Source organism: Scylla paramamosain, chromosome 14 (genome assembly GCF_035594125.1).
Source record: "Scylla paramamosain isolate STU-SP2022 chromosome 14, ASM3559412v1, whole genome shotgun sequence".
Classification (NCBI taxonomy): Eukaryota; Metazoa; Arthropoda; class Malacostraca; order Decapoda; family Portunidae; genus Scylla; species Scylla paramamosain.
Genome location: NC_087164.1, coordinates 24,679,633 through 24,697,771, shown reverse-complemented (window position 1 = coordinate 24,697,771; position 18,139 = coordinate 24,679,633). Strand labels below are relative to the sequence as shown.

At 35.7% G+C, this 18,139-nt stretch overlaps 1 protein-coding gene across 1 annotated transcript in view; it reads left to right on the top strand.

Annotated features, from left to right (window-relative positions):
* LOC135107138 (voltage-dependent calcium channel subunit alpha-2/delta-3-like) overlaps positions 1-18,139 on the top strand; it is a 219,528-nt gene that overhangs the window by 169,430 nt on the left and 31,959 nt on the right. Inside the window, exons 16-27 of the mRNA XM_064016848.1 lie at positions 73-129; positions 1,552-1,632; positions 3,441-3,515; positions 5,608-5,628; positions 7,907-8,011; positions 9,563-9,592; positions 10,827-10,898; positions 12,050-12,206; positions 13,354-13,399; positions 13,844-13,998; positions 16,462-16,515; positions 16,675-16,773. Of these exons, the coding sequence (XP_063872918.1) occupies positions 73-129; positions 1,552-1,632; positions 3,441-3,515; positions 5,608-5,628; positions 7,907-8,011; positions 9,563-9,592; positions 10,827-10,898; positions 12,050-12,206; positions 13,354-13,399; positions 13,844-13,998; positions 16,462-16,515; positions 16,675-16,773 (952 nt within the window). The remainder of the gene's footprint in view (positions 1-72; positions 130-1,551; positions 1,633-3,440; positions 3,516-5,607; positions 5,629-7,906; positions 8,012-9,562; positions 9,593-10,826; positions 10,899-12,049; positions 12,207-13,353; positions 13,400-13,843; positions 13,999-16,461; positions 16,516-16,674; positions 16,774-18,139) is intronic.

Here is an 18,139-nt window from a genome sequence, read left to right as displayed (position 1 = left end):
GATTTTTCAGACACGTAATGCAGTCACTTCTAAAACGTCTAATTTCCAAACTTTTTATTTCCAACACTGCAGAACATCACCGAGAGAGTATTGGTCAATGAGTCCGTTTGGGTGTTGAGGAAGAGAGAGGTACTGATATGTCTGTTTCTAGAATAAAATAGAGTACTCTGTAATATGCAACCACTAGAAATCTCTAGAAATTTGCAAGGAAGAAGTAGCCTGCTAGAAGTTGCATAGCAAAAGTGAAATTTGCTGACAAGATTGGCACTGTTTTTTCAACTTTTGGAGCGGAAAGTTTGAATGCCGACTTCTTATGGGATTGAACTATGTGACCAGTTTACAATAGAGTGGCCTTCAGGTTCTTAGTGTTAAGTTGGTTGGTCACCAAAACACCAGCCACTAGACTTTCTGTAGCCTCTACCTACTAGCTGATATATTCAGGCTATGTCAGATGTAGATCACTAGAAATATTTTTGATCTCCTAGTTGCTTCTCGCCTAGCCGGTGTTGTGGATACAGTAATGTAGTCAGTCCCCATGGTGAGGCAGTGCTGATTCAAGTTGCTACTGAGATTTTGGTCGTGTAGAGCATCAGTGGTCAGTAATGTGTGTTCGCTGGTCTGTTCAATAACTATAAGCGAATCTTTGAGCGAGGAAGAGCAAGTTATGGTGCCAAGTCTTTCTGGCTCAAGCTCGCTCATAGGCAAGCCTGTCATCCCTCCCTCTTCTGACTTTCAAAAGAAATAGGTTTTTGTTTCTTCTTCTTTCACTATTATTTAAAGCACTGTTCTTGCGTCAAAGTTATTTAGTTTGATCCAACAGCGAGGATTTCTTGTATAGATTTTTGAAGATATTTTTTTGTGTGTTGTACAAGTCTTGAAAACTAAACTTTTTAGTGCCTTCACATGCACATATATTTTTACCGGTGGTGATAGGCCATCCTTCCTTTACATGTAGAATGTTGGAACCTATTACAGAATTGCAGTGCCAAGCTCATCCCCCCCAAGCAAGGGAAATGACATTTACATTATTGTTATACAGTTTTTTGCCTTTTTTGCAACCCTTCCAGCTTGTTTCTTAAGTATGTTGTGTTGTCATTTATTTATATATATATATATATATATATATATATATATATATATATATATATATATATATATATATATATATATATATATATATATATATATATATATATACCTTTTTTTAACATTACCTTTTCTTTGCTATATAATTAATATCATTTATTTGTCTAATCCCTCCACTATTTCTCATCTTCGACATAATTCTGCAAATGCTGATATCTGACATCCTCAGTAACATGGTAAACAAGCATTAAGAATTTCTTTCTCAGGGACAGCAAGTTGCACTGAGACTTTTATCTATTTTATCTCTGTATGCATGTATACATCTACACTTTTGGCTTTTATTCCTAGGTAAACTGTATTTTTTCCTCAGCAAGCGAGTCCCTTCACCTCCTCCTCTGAATGATCCTTTTAAACCTTTTCTTGAAGCACATGTTCTAGATCTCCCTAGCATCATCTTCTTTACAGATGAAGACTGCCAACCTACTGGGCGTGGCAGGCACTGATGTCCCCATTCGAGAAATTGAAAAATTGGTTCCCCCATACAAGGTAAATTTTAATTTTCTGAGTTCATTATGACATTTCACATATGACTGTTTATTCATTAATATACTGTAAACATCTTTGTGAGATGACAGTATCAACCTCATTGAAGTAAAACTGAGCGGGAGCAAAGTTAATCTCATATTTACTAATGCATGGTCCTTTGATAGATATAGAAAAAAAATGTGAAACTAGTGATTAGAGATATTTAAAAAAAAGTTGCATGACCCATCCTTATCTTTATGTGCTCACACCTGAGGTGTTCTATCATTAAAGAAGTTGCTACATGTGCATTTATTTATAGTTTCACCAGTGTCATTGCTCAAAACTTTCTTGGAAACATTGTATTAGGACTGCCACTTGTCATTGATCCTTGAAAGGGTGGACAATAAAAGATAAAAACTGCACTAATGTTGGAGAGCAACTTCAGCAATAGAAAAAGTGATAGGATCATTATATAGGGTGTACAAATGAAAGCAGGGAATTGAACATAGGATTAAACTAGATGTTAACTTTAAGACTAAGAAAAATTGGAGATTGGCATATGTATATGTAGAGTCACAGGTGTGTGATCCAAGTGGAAAAGTTGTCTGCAGATGACTGTGATGTGACCAGTGGATGGTGAGACCAAAGTGTGTTAAAAAAAAAAAAAAGTCTTGTGAAGAAGCTAGAATTATGCAGGAAATTAGATGCAGCAGTCTGAGATTGTTTGGTTACTTAGGAAGAATAAGATTCAGCTGATGTAAGAAGGTTGAGGCTGTGTGTGTGTGTGTGTGTGTGTGTGTGTGTGTGTGTGTGTGTGTGTGTGTGTGTGTGTGTGTGTGTGTGTGTGTGTGTGTGTGTGTGTATTTACCTAGTTGTATTGTATAGGGCACAACCCAAAGCTCATTTTGTCCTATCTCCATAACCATATTTATCCAGTTTCTTTTTAAATATGTGTACACTGTTTGCCACAACCACCTCTTCTTTCAAATCATTCCAGGTTTCAATAGTTCTATACGGGAAGCTGTATTTCTTGATGTTGCTTGAATATCCACTCTTCTTTATTTTATTTTCATGCCCTTGTGTCTGTCTCTCTCTTTCTCCCTCCTCCATCTGTGGTACCAAGTCATTTCTATTCTTTCTATATTGTTTACTAATTTGTATATTGTTATAAGGTCTCCTCTTCCTCTTCTCTCTTGTAGTGTTGGTAATCTCATCTCTTCAAGTCTTTCTTCATACCTTAAATCTTTGAATTCTGGTGCCATCTTCGTCACTGTCCTCTTTATTCTTCCCAGCTTCTGTATATCTTTTTTTTCTATGTGGAGCCCAAACTACTGCTGTGTATTTCAATTTAGGTTGTATCATGCTTGCTATAATTTTCTCCACCATTTCTTTATCTAAATAGTTAAACACCACCCTCATGTTTGTTAACAAGCTGTATATAGAACCAAATATTCCATTTATGTGCTTTTCAGGTGATAGTGTGTCCTAAAACATTACCCTCAAGTCTTTTTCTTCATTACTTTTCATTATGATTTTTCTTCCCATTTTATACGTCCACGAAGGTCTCTTTACTGTTTCCTCTTTCCAACACGTAGATGTGTGTGTGTGTGTGTGTGTGTGTGTGTGTGCAGTGGAAGACCAAATCTTGAAATATGTGATAAAGTGGGAAAAATAAAGTGATGAAGGATGAGGTGCATGGACCAAGGTAATAGGGAACTCTACTGTCATGGGCACCTTTTTTGTAAAGTAATGAACAAACATCAAGGTTAAGTAATTACACAAGGCTAGATTTTGTAGGGGTTAATTTCTTTTTATCTGTATTCCTACAGCTTGGAGTGAATGGCTACTCATTCATGGTCAATTCAAATGGATACGTCATATATCACCCAGACCTGAGGCCAGTGGTGAGTGTATAGATATTTTGCTCTTGACTTAAAGTTACTTGAATTTTTATCTTAATGTCTCTGGTCATACATTTATTATTTTATTTATCATTTGAGTATGTGCATTCTCTTTTAATTGTGAATATGAGAATTTTTATAGACAAGGCATATGTATGTAACTGTTCAGCATAAAATGAATTGCAGAAAATAACAGAATCTGTGCAGCTGTAGTGCTGCTCACAGAAAATGAAAAGACACATCCTGGGAACAAAGTAGCATGCCATACATGCTCTGCATCTTGAACTTTATTATTATTTTTTATAGCTTTTTTTCTCATTACTTTCAGGATGGTTTATCAATCATTTCAATTTGGATGTTAGATTTATTTACAGATTCAGCCTCATTGTTTTGATAGTGAGAGAAATGGACAGACAAAGAAACACAATGAACACCTTTCATTATATATCTAGATTTTAGGTCATTTCATCGTAATACTAATCTACTAGTAGTTACTTGCTAGCAAGCAGCTTGGTTAGTAATGAATTGATTTTGATTTCCCTGCCTCTCACTTAAGATGAAGTTTGCACCATGTACAGGTTACTAAAATTTCTCAGTTATGATCAAGCACAGAATTAGACTGGACTTAAGAGATTGGTGGATCAGTTCCACAGAGTGTATGAGACAGAAACTGAAGGTGAATGTTGGGAAAAATAAATTGATGGTGAAAGGAAAGAAATACTTACTGAAAGGAAAGAAATAGAGATTTGTGACTTTAGAAGGAAATAGAAGGTGTGTGACATTACAGTAGATGTGTTAATTTCATGCACACATGTATGTGGAATGAAATTTAACAAAAAAAAAAAAAAACATGGAATACTAAAGTTTGGACAAGGTAGTAAAAGACCGAAGTATTGCTACACAATGGGAAAAGAGTTCAGTGGAGTGAGGAATGAAGTCATCAGTGGAGTCACCATTACTGACAAACTCACTAGAGAAATATGTCAACAGGATAACAAGTGAGATCTACAAATTGCTGAGAAATATAAAAATTGTTTTTAATTACCGTGATAAGACAATGATTGAATTATGCTGTTGGGTTATGGTCTCCAAGTACTAAGAGAGACAAGAGGAAATTGGAATGAGTACAGACAGCTACAACAAAATGCCTATATAGAATATGTCATATGAGGAGAGATTGAAAAAATTAAATCACACTTTGAAAGGGAGAAGAGACAGAGGAGATCTGATTACTATGGATAAGATCATGTCAGGAATTGAGAAATTAGACTATGGAGAACTGGTGGTGTGAGATTACAGAAGTGTAAGAGGACATGACCTGAAGGTGAAGAAGGGAGTGTGCAGTAGGGACATAAAAAAGAACAGCTTTTCACAACGAATTGTTAAAAGTTTGGATTGAGTTGGAAAGAGACGTAGTACATGCAAGGACAATACATGATTTTAAAGAGAGATTGGATAATAGTAAATATAGAGACAGGACAGCACGAGCATAGACCCCTCCTAACATAAACCACAACTAGCTAAACACACACACACACACACACACACACACACACACACACACACACACACACACACACACACACACACACACACACACACACACACACACACACACACACACATATATGTGTGTGTGTGTGTGTGTGTCTGTATGTGTGTACATGAATAGATAGATAAACAGATAGATATCAATAAATAACTTTAGTTGTCTTTCAGTTAAAATTTGATTATGGATCTTGCTACTAGAGTAATCTTACTGCCAAATCTCTCTCCTTTACCTTTTTTTACTTAGTAGTTTGGCATATAAAATTTTTAGGTATCTCCTTTCCTTTTAAGTTGGTCTTATTATATGTATTTATTTAGGTTATGTAAATTAATTTAAAACCTACTTTAAAACTGCAGTAATGAAAAGTATTGTTTATTATGAGCTGGCAAATAATCATAAGCATTGGGATGGGAATTTTAAATGTTTTCATATAATATAAATTAATGTTGTGCCCACTAGAGTAAACAATTTGGGCAACTGTGTATTGTTAATTTCAGCTATTTGTAAATGCTACTCTTCTTTTTCTTTCTGTCTTCTTCCCCCTAGCACCAAGAATCAAATGCTGAGGTACAGACCAAGGAGGTCGTGAGCTAGAAGTATATTGGTAACACTCCATATTGTTCCCTTGTGGGGACAGGGCACCATGTAAATCTAATCAGTATTCAAACACATGCTGGATAGCACTTTAGGATCTTGGAACCCTGTTGCCAGAAAGGAAAGCACTGCTGAGTCATTGTCATAGGAATTCTTATGAGCAATCAGTATTTCTTTGCTTTGAAATTTATGTCAGCAATTACATATAATCTTGACAGAGTAAGCTAATTGTAGGAAACTTCGGCATAATGAAGTTGTGCCACTGTAATATAGGATATTTCTGGATCAGATAAAAATAGATTATGAATAATTTTCAATTAAGAACCCCTACCAGCAAAGGTTCAGCAGAGTTCTCTGCATGGAGAGTGTCAACTCTAACCATCCATGCACAAACAAGTGTGTGTCCCATGTAATGGTGCAGCTGTCAAGTTAACTTAAAACTCACTTGATCCATAATGATCACGTTGACACAAGTGGAGTTAGGATGACCTTAACTGTCCCAACTACGCACACACACACACACACACACACACACACACACACACACACACACACACACACACACACACACACACACACACACACACACACACACACACACACACACACACACACACACACACACACACACACAAAATTGGGTCTCATAACATTGGAACAGAGAAGAGAGAGAGGTGATTTGATCACACTGTACAGAGTGATGACAGGAATGGAAAAACTTGGATAGGAAGGACTTGGTGACCTGGGATACAAGAGGCTTGAGGGGACACGGCAGAAAACTAAAAAAAAGATGCTTGTAGAAGAGATGTCAAGAAAAATAGCTTCCTACAGAGAACCGTGGAGGTCTAGAATGATTTGGACAGAGAAGTCATTGATGCAAATACAACAGATGCATTTAAGACAAAGTTAGATAAAAATAGATATAGAGACAGGACAGCACAAGCATAGCTCTTTTTCTGTATGTCACAACTAGGTAAATATAACTAGGTAAATACACACACACACACACACACACACACACACACACACACACACACACACACACACACACACACACACACACACACACACACACACACACACACACACACTATAGTATTTGAAAGAGAGTAGAAGAGGTGATAGAGGCAAGGGATATACATTAACTAAATAAAAAAAATAAATGCAGAGACAGTGCCACATGAGTGTAGCTCAAGCCTGGTATACTGCAGCTAGGTAAGCACACACACACACACACACACACACACACACACACACACACACACACACACACACACACACACACACACACACACACAGTATGTATTTAAAGTATAATAATAATGCCAGCTTGTTGCTCCCACATTCAGTTTTTTTGAGCATGGCTTAGAATGTGGTAGAAAAATGTGTGTCAGCTTTTAGACTGAAACTTCAAGGTTTTAACTCTTTTAATATGAACTATATCTCTGTGTTCTCTCTTCTCAGGTTGTTGACTGCAGCATAATAATCATTAATTTACAAAAATTGCTCATCAAAATCTCCATCTGCTAAATTCTAATTGTGTCTCAGTTTTTATATACTGGTGCATTTCTTAAAACTGCGCTGAAGCATTTGGAGCATACATTTGGTATGTGAATGGAATGCAGTAGTTTGTGATTTTGCTTCAATCACAGCCTTTACCAAATATCAGAGGATGCAAAGATGCATTAACTGACATCTTGTGAATATTTAATTATATAATTGATATTGCATGAATAATCAGTGTATATTGAAGCACTTTATTACATCTTTGGTCACACCATCAATTTGTCGGAATGTAAAATTGTAGATAATTTCTTTCTCCTTTAAAGAGAGTTGCAGAAAATGAGGGATGAAACTCTGTTAAGTATGTTCTTTAATTAACAACAGTTTGTATCATCACTACTAAATAACTGTGTAAAGTATCATAACATTATTTTCACCACTGTTACTATTTGTAAGTTGTATAAAAATTTATGAGATAGTTTTACTTGTTGGGCAGTTATTTTGAAGTTACTAACTCCATATTTTCTGTTGCATATATTCTGAGTTATCACTGTCACCATATGATCCACATGAACTCTGATGCATAAAGTATTTTGTTTATTTTTCTCATACATATCTCTTCATCAGTTATTACTTCCTTCTTTTATTGACTATTTCCTTGTTTTTTTTCTCCTTTGTTCACTTTCAGGCTTTTTTTTTTTTTTTTACACCTACCTATTTCTTAACTGATTCACCTTATTTCCCACAGTTTCAAGATATCCTGAAACCAAACTACAACAGTGTTGATTTTGCTGAAGTGGAACTGACTGACTATGAAAATGAAGCTCGTGCCAATGACAGTGAGCTACTTGAGGTGAGTCCTCCTCCTCCTCCTCTTAGTATTGCTACTCGTACGATTACTGCTATTACTCATCTTATGCATTCTTTCAGGGACAGTTTTCCTGAAATTTTTTTAAGCATCTCAGCATCTAAACATTCTCACTGAACAAAAGGGTTTTGATTAATGTATCCTCAGTTTATGTAAATCTGATGGTTTGCAGTGGTCCATTTTTCAGATAGAAAATTTGTTTAGTTGAAAAAATTTACATAATTTGTATATGACACTTTTGTTTGATGTATATCAAATCATATGATGCTTTTCCAATATCACATTCACAAATATGCACTCTTTTGGTGTGTGTGTGTGTGTGTGTGTGTGTGTGTGCATGTGTGTATTTAGCTAGTTGTATTTATCTGGTTATAAAGGGCACAAGCTCATTTTGTCCTGTCTTCATAACCATATGTATCTCGTTTCTCTTTAAACATGGGTACACTGTCTATCACAGCCACCTCTTCCTTCAAATCATTCCAGATTTCAATCATCCACTCTTCTTTATTTTCTTCCCATGCCCCCTCGTCCGTCTCTCTCCTTCCTCCAACAATGGTACCAAGTCATTTCTGTCTATTCTTTCTATATTGTTTACTAATTTGTAAATTGCTATCAGGTCTCCTCTTTCTCTTCTCTCTTGTAGTGTTGGAGTCACCATTTTTAATTTTGAGTTAACTGTATGTGTGTAAGGTGCATGCAGTGTTATCTGAAGGAAGAGTTGCCTTTAGAGGGCAGGCTGTGACTGCCCCTTTGCACTATGAGACACAAAGAGAAATGTTCAGGGAGGTCACAGATGGATCAAAAACAACTTCATAGCACCCATTTGTGTGTGTTGATTCATTAACATCGTGATGGGATGTAAGCCACCATCTAATTAATGGAGGCAGATACTGAAGGAGATGGAGCTGTCACAAATTGGTGTTGAGCATTGTTTGAAAAGGCAAAGTGTATTTGAAAAATCCTGACAGTTGAAAAAAAAAAAACTCAAGATTTTGCTGGCTATTTGTTAATAATAATAAATAAACATTCTCATGAGTTTTCAGAAGTTATGATGCATGATTTTTTAATAATTTTGTTTTGTAGTACACTTTTCATTCAAATATTTTTTTTTTATGTTTACATTTTGTTTCACTTATCCTTATTTTATGAGTTATATTCATATGTGAACCAAGCTCTGATTATTTCTGTCAATTAAGAGTTGCATATAATGGAAGAGCAAAATAATAAAGTGTGTTTTTCAATACATGGCAGTCTATCTTTCTATCTTTCTTTGACACCTCTCTCCTTCAGGAAGCATTCCCAAAGAGGTTGGATACTGCAAAAGAGCCTCCATTTCTTATCCAATCACTCCTTTCTAGCTTATTCAGACACTCAGCATTTACTTTTGCCTCTTACACATATGTATGCTCCTTTCTCTATCCTCCCACATAGCAGCAGTGACAAAATTTTGAGCTTGGTTCACATCACAAACTTGTTTTTTTATTTATACTAAAGTTTTATTTAATAATTTCCTCCTTTTCATGATGGATCGAGCAGATGGCTGGATGGAGAGATTATTATAGCAAGGTATTTGAGGGCCTTGGTGTGTTTAGCCCCTGAAAGAATCAACACAAGGCCTGAGAGACAGCTTTAGCTTTGTACTTTTGTAATTTTATCCTGTAGAAAGCTGCTTTCTGCTTGAAAGAAGAGAAGAGGTTATCCTTTAGCTATACTGTATTCTGGACTAAGCAGTGGCTTCCCTCTTCAGTGATAGGACTTCCAACCTTTCATTATAGTATTAAACATTAAACATTGTAACACCTATATGTATTGTTTTAGGTTTCATGTTGATTGTGCCTCTTTCTAGTTACCTAATTGTGTGAATTTTATAAATGTATGCCTTTGACCCTTGCAAAGTTACAGGACATCATCTACAAAACTGATGCTCAGAGTATGTGAGATGCAATATCATGCAGAATTCTTTGGTTGTAATTTCAATTAGGTCTTACCCAGGAATTTTATATTAAAGGAGAATAAGTTATTTGGTTTCATTAGTGCATACTAATCTTACTAACAATTCTGTGTGCATTGTTTTAGGGAGTGATTAACCTGAAATTTATATTTCTAGCTTTTATCATACTTTACTAAATTGCTTCATATACATTTTTTTCCAAGATGACAACTGAAGCAAAAGACAAACAAAAGATCACCATTTAATGGAGGGAGGATTTGAATTGAAGAGGACAGTTTCAAGGAAGCATGACATGAATGGCCTTTGCCTTTTACATTCACATTTCTTATGGTTATGGTTTATGATTATTTTTTTGCTTTATGTTTATTCTTTGATTGTTATCATTTGCAGATTACAGCTGTTTCTTCTGATACAGAGGAGAAGCCCCAGAATCTATATACAAAATCAGGGATGTGTGATTAAGGGGAGATATTGGTTCTCAAAATAGAACGATAGATGAACGGAATTGACTTAGTTATCAAGTTGATAGTGCCAAGTTATTAGTGAGCTTTAAAAGAAGATTAGATGAATTCATGAATGACAATGATAGGTAGGTACTCGTATATTTCTTACAGGGGCTGCCACGTACAGACCTCATGGGTTCTTGCAGTTTCCAATATTTTCATGTTCTTATGTAGTATGCTGTGAAGAGAATTTGATTTTATTGATACACTTGTACAATAAGCTTTGGAGCATTTCAGAACGCCACATAGAAATAACTACACAGTGAATTTCATTGTATTTAAAATATGGAATCTATGTTGTATTGATAAACATGATATTCTGCTAAATTCTTTTTTATATTTGCAGCTCCGCAAAGACCTGGTGGAACAGAACGCAGCAGAGAGAATGATGAGTGTCAAGATCCATTTGGATGATATGGTAAGTTCTGGAACCTCTTGACCTCCCAAATCCATGTCAGATTACTATAGAAATATGCATCTGTATGATTACAATGTGATCAGTCACTTAAAGAATAATTAGTTTTGTAATGACCTTGCAAAATTATCAAATGTTATAGACATATGAAAAACATCTATTGATATTGATACTGTTATTATTTTTTTTTTTTACTTAATCACTTTTTATTTTTGCTTTTTTTGCTAAAGCAGGTAAATTACCTGATGCAATAATATTGGAGACAAATATAAATTGTATTTGTTGGTGTATTAGACATATCTCACATATCTCTGCATAAGATGCACCCTTATTTTGCAATCATGTTTTGTTGGAAAAAAATTTATGATGTTCCATCATAAAATTACTGAAAAAAAATTGTAGTGTGTGTGTGTGTGTGTGTGTGTGTGTGTGTGTGTGTGCTATGTAAGAGGGCCACTGGCCAAGGGCAATTGAAGTTTTTAATAAAAGGAAAGGCCCACTTAATACCAGTTCCCATAGAGGTCAGATAGAATAATGATAAAAAAAAAAAAAAAACAGGATAAGTGTCTTGAAAACTCCCTCTTGAAAGAGTTCAAGTCATAGGAAGGAGAAAATACAAAAGCAGGCAGGGAGTTCCAGAGTTTACCAGAGTAAGGGGTGAATGGTTGTGAATACTGGTTAACTCTTGCATTAGCGAGGTGGATGCAATAGAGATGAGAGAAAGAAGAAAGTTTTGTGCAACAAGGCTGCAGGAGGGGAGGCATGCAGTTAGCAAGGTCAGAGGAGCATTTAGCGTGAAAATACTGGTAGAAGATAACAAGAGCTGCAACATTGTGGTGATGAGAAAGAGGCTGAAGACAGTCAGTTAGAAAAGAGGATTTGATAAGAAGAAAAGCTTTTTATTCCACTTGCTCTAAAATAGTGGTGTGAGTGGAATCCCCCCTCCACATAGATGTGGAGCAAACTCCATACATGGATACATGGACAGATAAGCCCCCTGTACAGGGTTATCAGCAGGCTATGCGGCCTCCTTTTAAAACATCTCCCACCTTTGCTGCATCATATCTTGCATGGTGTCTGATTCTTAAACTATTTAGTCATCATTTCCTTCCAGTTTCTCATCCTCCCCTTGCCTCCTGTTTTGTCTTCCACAGAAACGTGTGGTTCAGAGGAAGCAGAAGTACTTTGCTCAGAAGATCAGTGGAACGCCCTTCAGTTTGGGTATTGCCATGCCTGAAGGGTATGGCAAGTATAAGGTGCATGGGCAGATTGAGTTGACTCGTGAAATTCAAGATCATAGAGCTGGTGATGGTGAGCATACAGTGATTAATTTCCTTTTTTTGGATATTGTTTCTTATAGTTCAAATTCATGTCAATAATAAGGTTGTAAATGTGTATTTTGAAGTTGTAGCATTATGTGTGATTCTTTTCAAATGTTTTCCTTAATTTTTCAAGATATATATATATATATATATATATATATATATATATATATATATATATATATATATATATATATATATATATATATATATATATATATATATATATATATATATATACACACACACCATATTTCCTCAAGTATAGGTAGAATATTGAAGGCCAAATATTTAGGTAAAAGTTTTGTGGTCAAGCTAAACACAACGATCAGATTTCTTAGATTGAAAATTCAAGAATCCAGATGTGATAGGAAGGGCCACTAGCAACTGTTGGCTTCTGAAATTAAATATTTACTTGCTATGACCAGTAAACAAGACAAATCTTTACCAGTTGCCTAAAAATGAAGAGACGTGTTGTACCTCTAGTAGATAAAGCTCAGAAATTTATAATAGACTACTTGACCTACTTTATCTTGTGATTTTGACTATTTTTGTTAAAATGTTAAGCACAGACTTGATTACCACATATGTACATATACAGCAGTACATAAGGAAAATAGATTGAAATACCATTACCAGCACAGCACTCCAAGGTTAACAGATTATTTTTGTTAGGTATATGTTAGTGGTTGCTGCCCTACATATAGACAGTTGACCTACATACAAGGTATACCATGAGATACTCATTTCCTGGCCAGAAATCACATGTGGTCCTTATCAGCCTTCAGTGGGATTGTGCAATGGGTTGATTACTGACTGGGGGCTCAAATGGAAAGTCAGTAAATGACTGGGGATTTGTGGTGAATGTGGCAGGTTGAGTTGTGATGAACTAGGTCCCTCTAGAACTCCATGACAAACCAGTATTACTCAAGGTGGGATGGCCAGTTGTCACCAAGAGCATCCTTAAAATGTAAAACTTTATGAATTGAATTGAAGATTTTGAAAACTTCCAGTTAGATGAATAAATATGGAAAACTAGGTAAATAGATACATCCATGAATAGATGGAATTTCATTCTTCTGTTTGTTTGTTATGAAAGTTATTTGTATATATTAATATTGTTTTGTTTTTTCCAGTCATGAATCACTTCTCAACTGGAAACTGGACTCTGCATCCTGACTGGTAAGTGTGCTCAGACCACGTAACAAATTCATTTTTAGCATATAGGAATAAAATTTCAGAAAAGGGAGGCATGTTTTCATCCTTTCTTCAATCTCCATATTCTTCATCATTTTCTTCTTCAAATTCCATATTTTTCACTAAAGATCCCATCACTCTTATCAGTGTAATGTTTCTTGTTTTGAATTAATGATAAATTGATCCAAAGCTGTGAGAGGGAATTGCCAGGAATTGAACCTTCAGCAGTAAAACTTATAATATTTATCAGTTGAACCATAATGATTATAATTACTCATGTGGAGTTTATCTGGCCTTAACTGTTTTGCTTACTTCTTACCTTATCAAATTTAATTTCTTGCTGTAAGATTTTGTTCAAAGAATCCTTATGAAATAAGAGAATAGTGTCTCTACTTTGACCCTCCACTTACTTTTATCTCTCTATTTCAGGGTTTACTGTGAATACAAGTATGACCAGCATCAGGAGGATCAGAGTCCAGAAGCCTTAATAAATGAATTCCTTTCCCGTGCCCAAAAACCCAACTGGAAGTGGCGTTCCACTCGTACTCGCCCTCCACCAGATCCTATTATGAACCAAGCTCAGCGTAAGTACCACCATTATTTTCTCATTTTTTGTCATTTTGAATGCATGCTGTACTTGCCATTTCTCTGTATGTGTGCATATATATATATATATATATATATATATATATATATATATATATATATATATATATATATATATATATATATATATATATATATATATATATATATACAGTGGTACCTTGGGTTTTGTCCTTAATCCATTCCATGACCCAGGACGCAACCTGATTTGAACACAAGTCAGATCTTCATTTCCCATTGAAATCAACAAGAAATAAATTAATCCATTCTAGGGCATAAAGAAATTGTTGAAATTTCTTCTAATATTACTTAGATTGCATTTAAATGGATATAGAATGGTGATAATATGAGGTATCTGAAACATAAAGGTCATAAAGTCACATCAGAATTATGATATATATGCTCTCTCTCTCTCTCTCTCTCTCTCTCTCTCTCTCTCTCTCTCTCTCTCTCTCTCTCTCTCTCTCTCTCTCTCTCTCTCTCTCTCTCTCTCTCTCTCTCTCTCTCTCTCTCTCTCTCTCCCCTCCTCCCTCCCTCCCCTCCCTCCCTCCCTCCCTCTCTCCCTCTCTCTCTCTCTCTCTCTCTCTCTCTCTCTCTCTCTCTCTCTCTCTCTCTCTCTCTCTCTCTCTCTCTCTCTCTCTCTCTCTCTCTCTCTCTCTCTCTCTCTCTCTCTCTCTCTCTCTCTCTCTCTCCCATTTAATACTAATTTATGGTTTCTATAAAAATTTCCTTTGTTTTTATATATTTGGAGAGACATAAAGGGTAAGATAGTAATTCAGTCTTTGAAATAAGTTAAATGTAATCCCACTGAAGAAGTTAAAGAACCTCAGTGTAAACAAACACAATACAATACACAACTACACTCCCTGGCAGGCTACTTTGGAGATTCCTATACTATGTAAGTAGGCTGGAGCGTTTGGCTAGTAATGACTTAAAGTAATGACCCTTAAAGCAACTCACTTGACTCCCTGTTATCCTTCCTTGGTCTCTGTCAGGTATTATTGGCTGTCTCAATGTGGCTGCTCCGTCTAAGTGCTGGGTAGTGATTGAGTGTAACAAAGTGCGCCAAACACTCTCCCTCTGCTGCTATGGGGAGGGGGATGCGGGGGGGTGGCAATACACGTATATACATACACCCACCTGCTGTTCTGTTCCCCACATTGGCTTATATGAATAAAGAACACTTTACTTCTGAAAATTCTAATGATCCAATTGGGGAGCTAGATGAATACTGACTACTTCATTGTCAAGAGCAACCCTTCTACTAAATACTGGGTGAGATTCAAATTGTATGGACAAGGGGAAGTAGGGACATTTACGTGGGGAATATGAGTGACTGCACAAATAAATAATATACTAGAAGTTTCAGGCTGGGTAGCTACATGTCAGTGACGCATCAAAGTCTCGTCCCCAGCCTATCTCTCTTCTCAGCTCTCCCTCTCCTTTCTTCATTCTTCTCCCTTATTTCTTCTTCGCTTTATATTGTGTTATCTCGCTGAACACAACAATATATATATATATATATATATATATATATATATATATATATATATATATATATATATATATATATATATATATATATATATATATATATATATATATATACACACACACACACACACACACACACACACACACACACACACTTAGTTGTGGTATGTAGACTAAGAAAGAATTGGAAAAGCAAGACAGAAATGATATTGTGACATGGGATACAAGGGACACTAGAAGACACAGAAAGAAGCTGAAAAAGGAAATTTGTAGAAGAAATATCTAGAAGAATAGTTTTCTGCAGAGAGTAATTGACGCATGAAACTGTCTAAACAAGGATGTGCTACAAGCAAGAACGAGGGGGGTTTCCACTTGTAGTGTTCTTTTAGACAAGGTAGAATCAAAAGCTTTTCATCTTATCAATTCCTCTCCTCTAACTGACTGTCTTCAACCTCTTTCTCACCATTATAATGTTGCATCTCTTGCTATCCTCTACCACTATTTTCATGCTAACTGCTCTTCAGATCTTGCTAACTGCATACCACCCCTCTTTCCATGACCTTGCTGCACAAGACCGTCTTCTTTCTCTCACCACAATTCTGTCTTCCTCTTTAATGCAAGAGTTAACCAGTATTCTCAGTCATTCATCCCTTTCTCTGGTAAACTCTGGAACTCTCTGCCTGCTTTTGTATTTCCTCCTTCCTATGACTTGAACTCTTACGAGAAGGAGGTTTCCAGACACTTATTCTTCAGTAATTGATGATCATTTCTGACCTCATTTCAAGGACTGGTGCTTCAGTGGCCCTTTTCTTTTCTTTCTTCACTGTTGTTGCCCTTGGTCAGTGCCCTCTTTTTTTTTTTCTACACTTTTGTTGCCCTTGGTCAGTGTCCCTCTTGCATAACAAAAAAAATTTCAACCTAACATTTGTTTTCTAATTCACTTGCAGACAAGCGATGGAAGCCTTCCATGGGGAGTGATGAAAGAAGGGACAATTATTATTGTAAGTATTTCCCACACAAATTTTACTAACATTGACAGACAAATAATACCTAATGAAAATATAGTCTGTCAGTAGTCTGTTACACCTGCATGTTTATTTCACATAGTTGTCTAAAATACAAGTTGAGCATGAGAAGTAAGGATTCTTTCTCTGTTACAGGTGACAAGGATCTGGTACAGTCACTTCTCTTTGATGCCCGTTGCAACCCAATGTTTATTCCCGGAAAGTTAAAATTGAAGATAAGATCAAGGACAGAAAGTAAGTATTTGTTACAATAGCCCCTGTGATGATGTTTTATGACATGTTTTCTTCATGGGGAATGGAATATAATGGTTACAACAGATCACTGGGAAGTGTGGTTAAGAAGCAATAGTTGCCAACTACTTGAAGGCATAAACAAGTGAAAATGGAGGCTTTGCTCCACTTGCTTCAAGTGCAAAAATGTCAGTGATGAATAGGGTGATATAAGTAGTAAAATTATTAAGTGGTAAATTGGATTGAAAGAGATCTGTTAAGGTCATTGAACTTAGAGACACATCAATAAAAAAAAAATATATATATATATATATATATATATATATATATATATATATATATATATATATATATATATATATATATATATATATATATATATATATATATACAGTAGGGTAAGTGACAATGAACATGATTCGTTCCAATGTAGCATTTATTATGGCAAATGTGCGTTATGGTGACTGAGGAACCTATGGGAAAAAATTAATTGGTTCCAGGGAAGCAGAAAATTATATAAAAAATAACACAATTTTTTAAAAATTATATCAAAATTAGCACATTTGCACTACTAAAATTGAGATAACACAACAAATATATACAGTACCCTTCCGAGTTTCACGCCTAGTCCTAAATTCTTACCATCCCGAGTTTTATGCATCATCACATCAGGTTTCAAACTTCTTTGACAAGTATCAGTCACATTTACCCACCATCGGTGTCATGCGTATACCATAAATCCCACCTTAGTCTCTCTCTCTCTCTCTCTCTCTCTCTCTCTCTCTCTCTCTCTCTCTCTCTCTCTCTCTCTCTCTCTCTCTCTCTCTCTCTCTCTCTCTCTCTCTCTCTCTCTCTCTCTCTCTCTCTCTCTCTCTCTCTCTGAAATTAAGAACAGTCCTAAGGATTGCTAAATAGAATGAGACTGACTGAGAATGAAAATGGAATTACACATTTGAGAGTGAGAAAGAGTGAGAAAGGATGAAGCAAAAATGACATTAAATGAATGAAGGAGAGAGAGAGAGAGAGAGAGAGAGAGAGAGAGAGAGAGAGAGAGAGAGAGAGAGAGAGAGAGAGAGAGAGAGAGAGAGAGGTTTCACTCCTTTGTCCTTTATCTCTGATAGATAAAGGGGAGGGAAGGTGACAGGGAGGAAGGTTTGAGACATGATGAAAAAAGGAAAGGAGAAAAAAAAGGGAATAAGGGACAGGTGGTAGATAGAGCAGCAGCAGCAGCTCACAAAGCTGATGAGTTAGTTGTGCAAGTTTTAGTTTGTTATTTCAATTAAATTTTTATTAAAATATGAGTGTTCACATGAATGGCAAGTTCGTCTTGCTAGTTTTGGTTCATTGTCTCAATTAATTTTTTATTAAA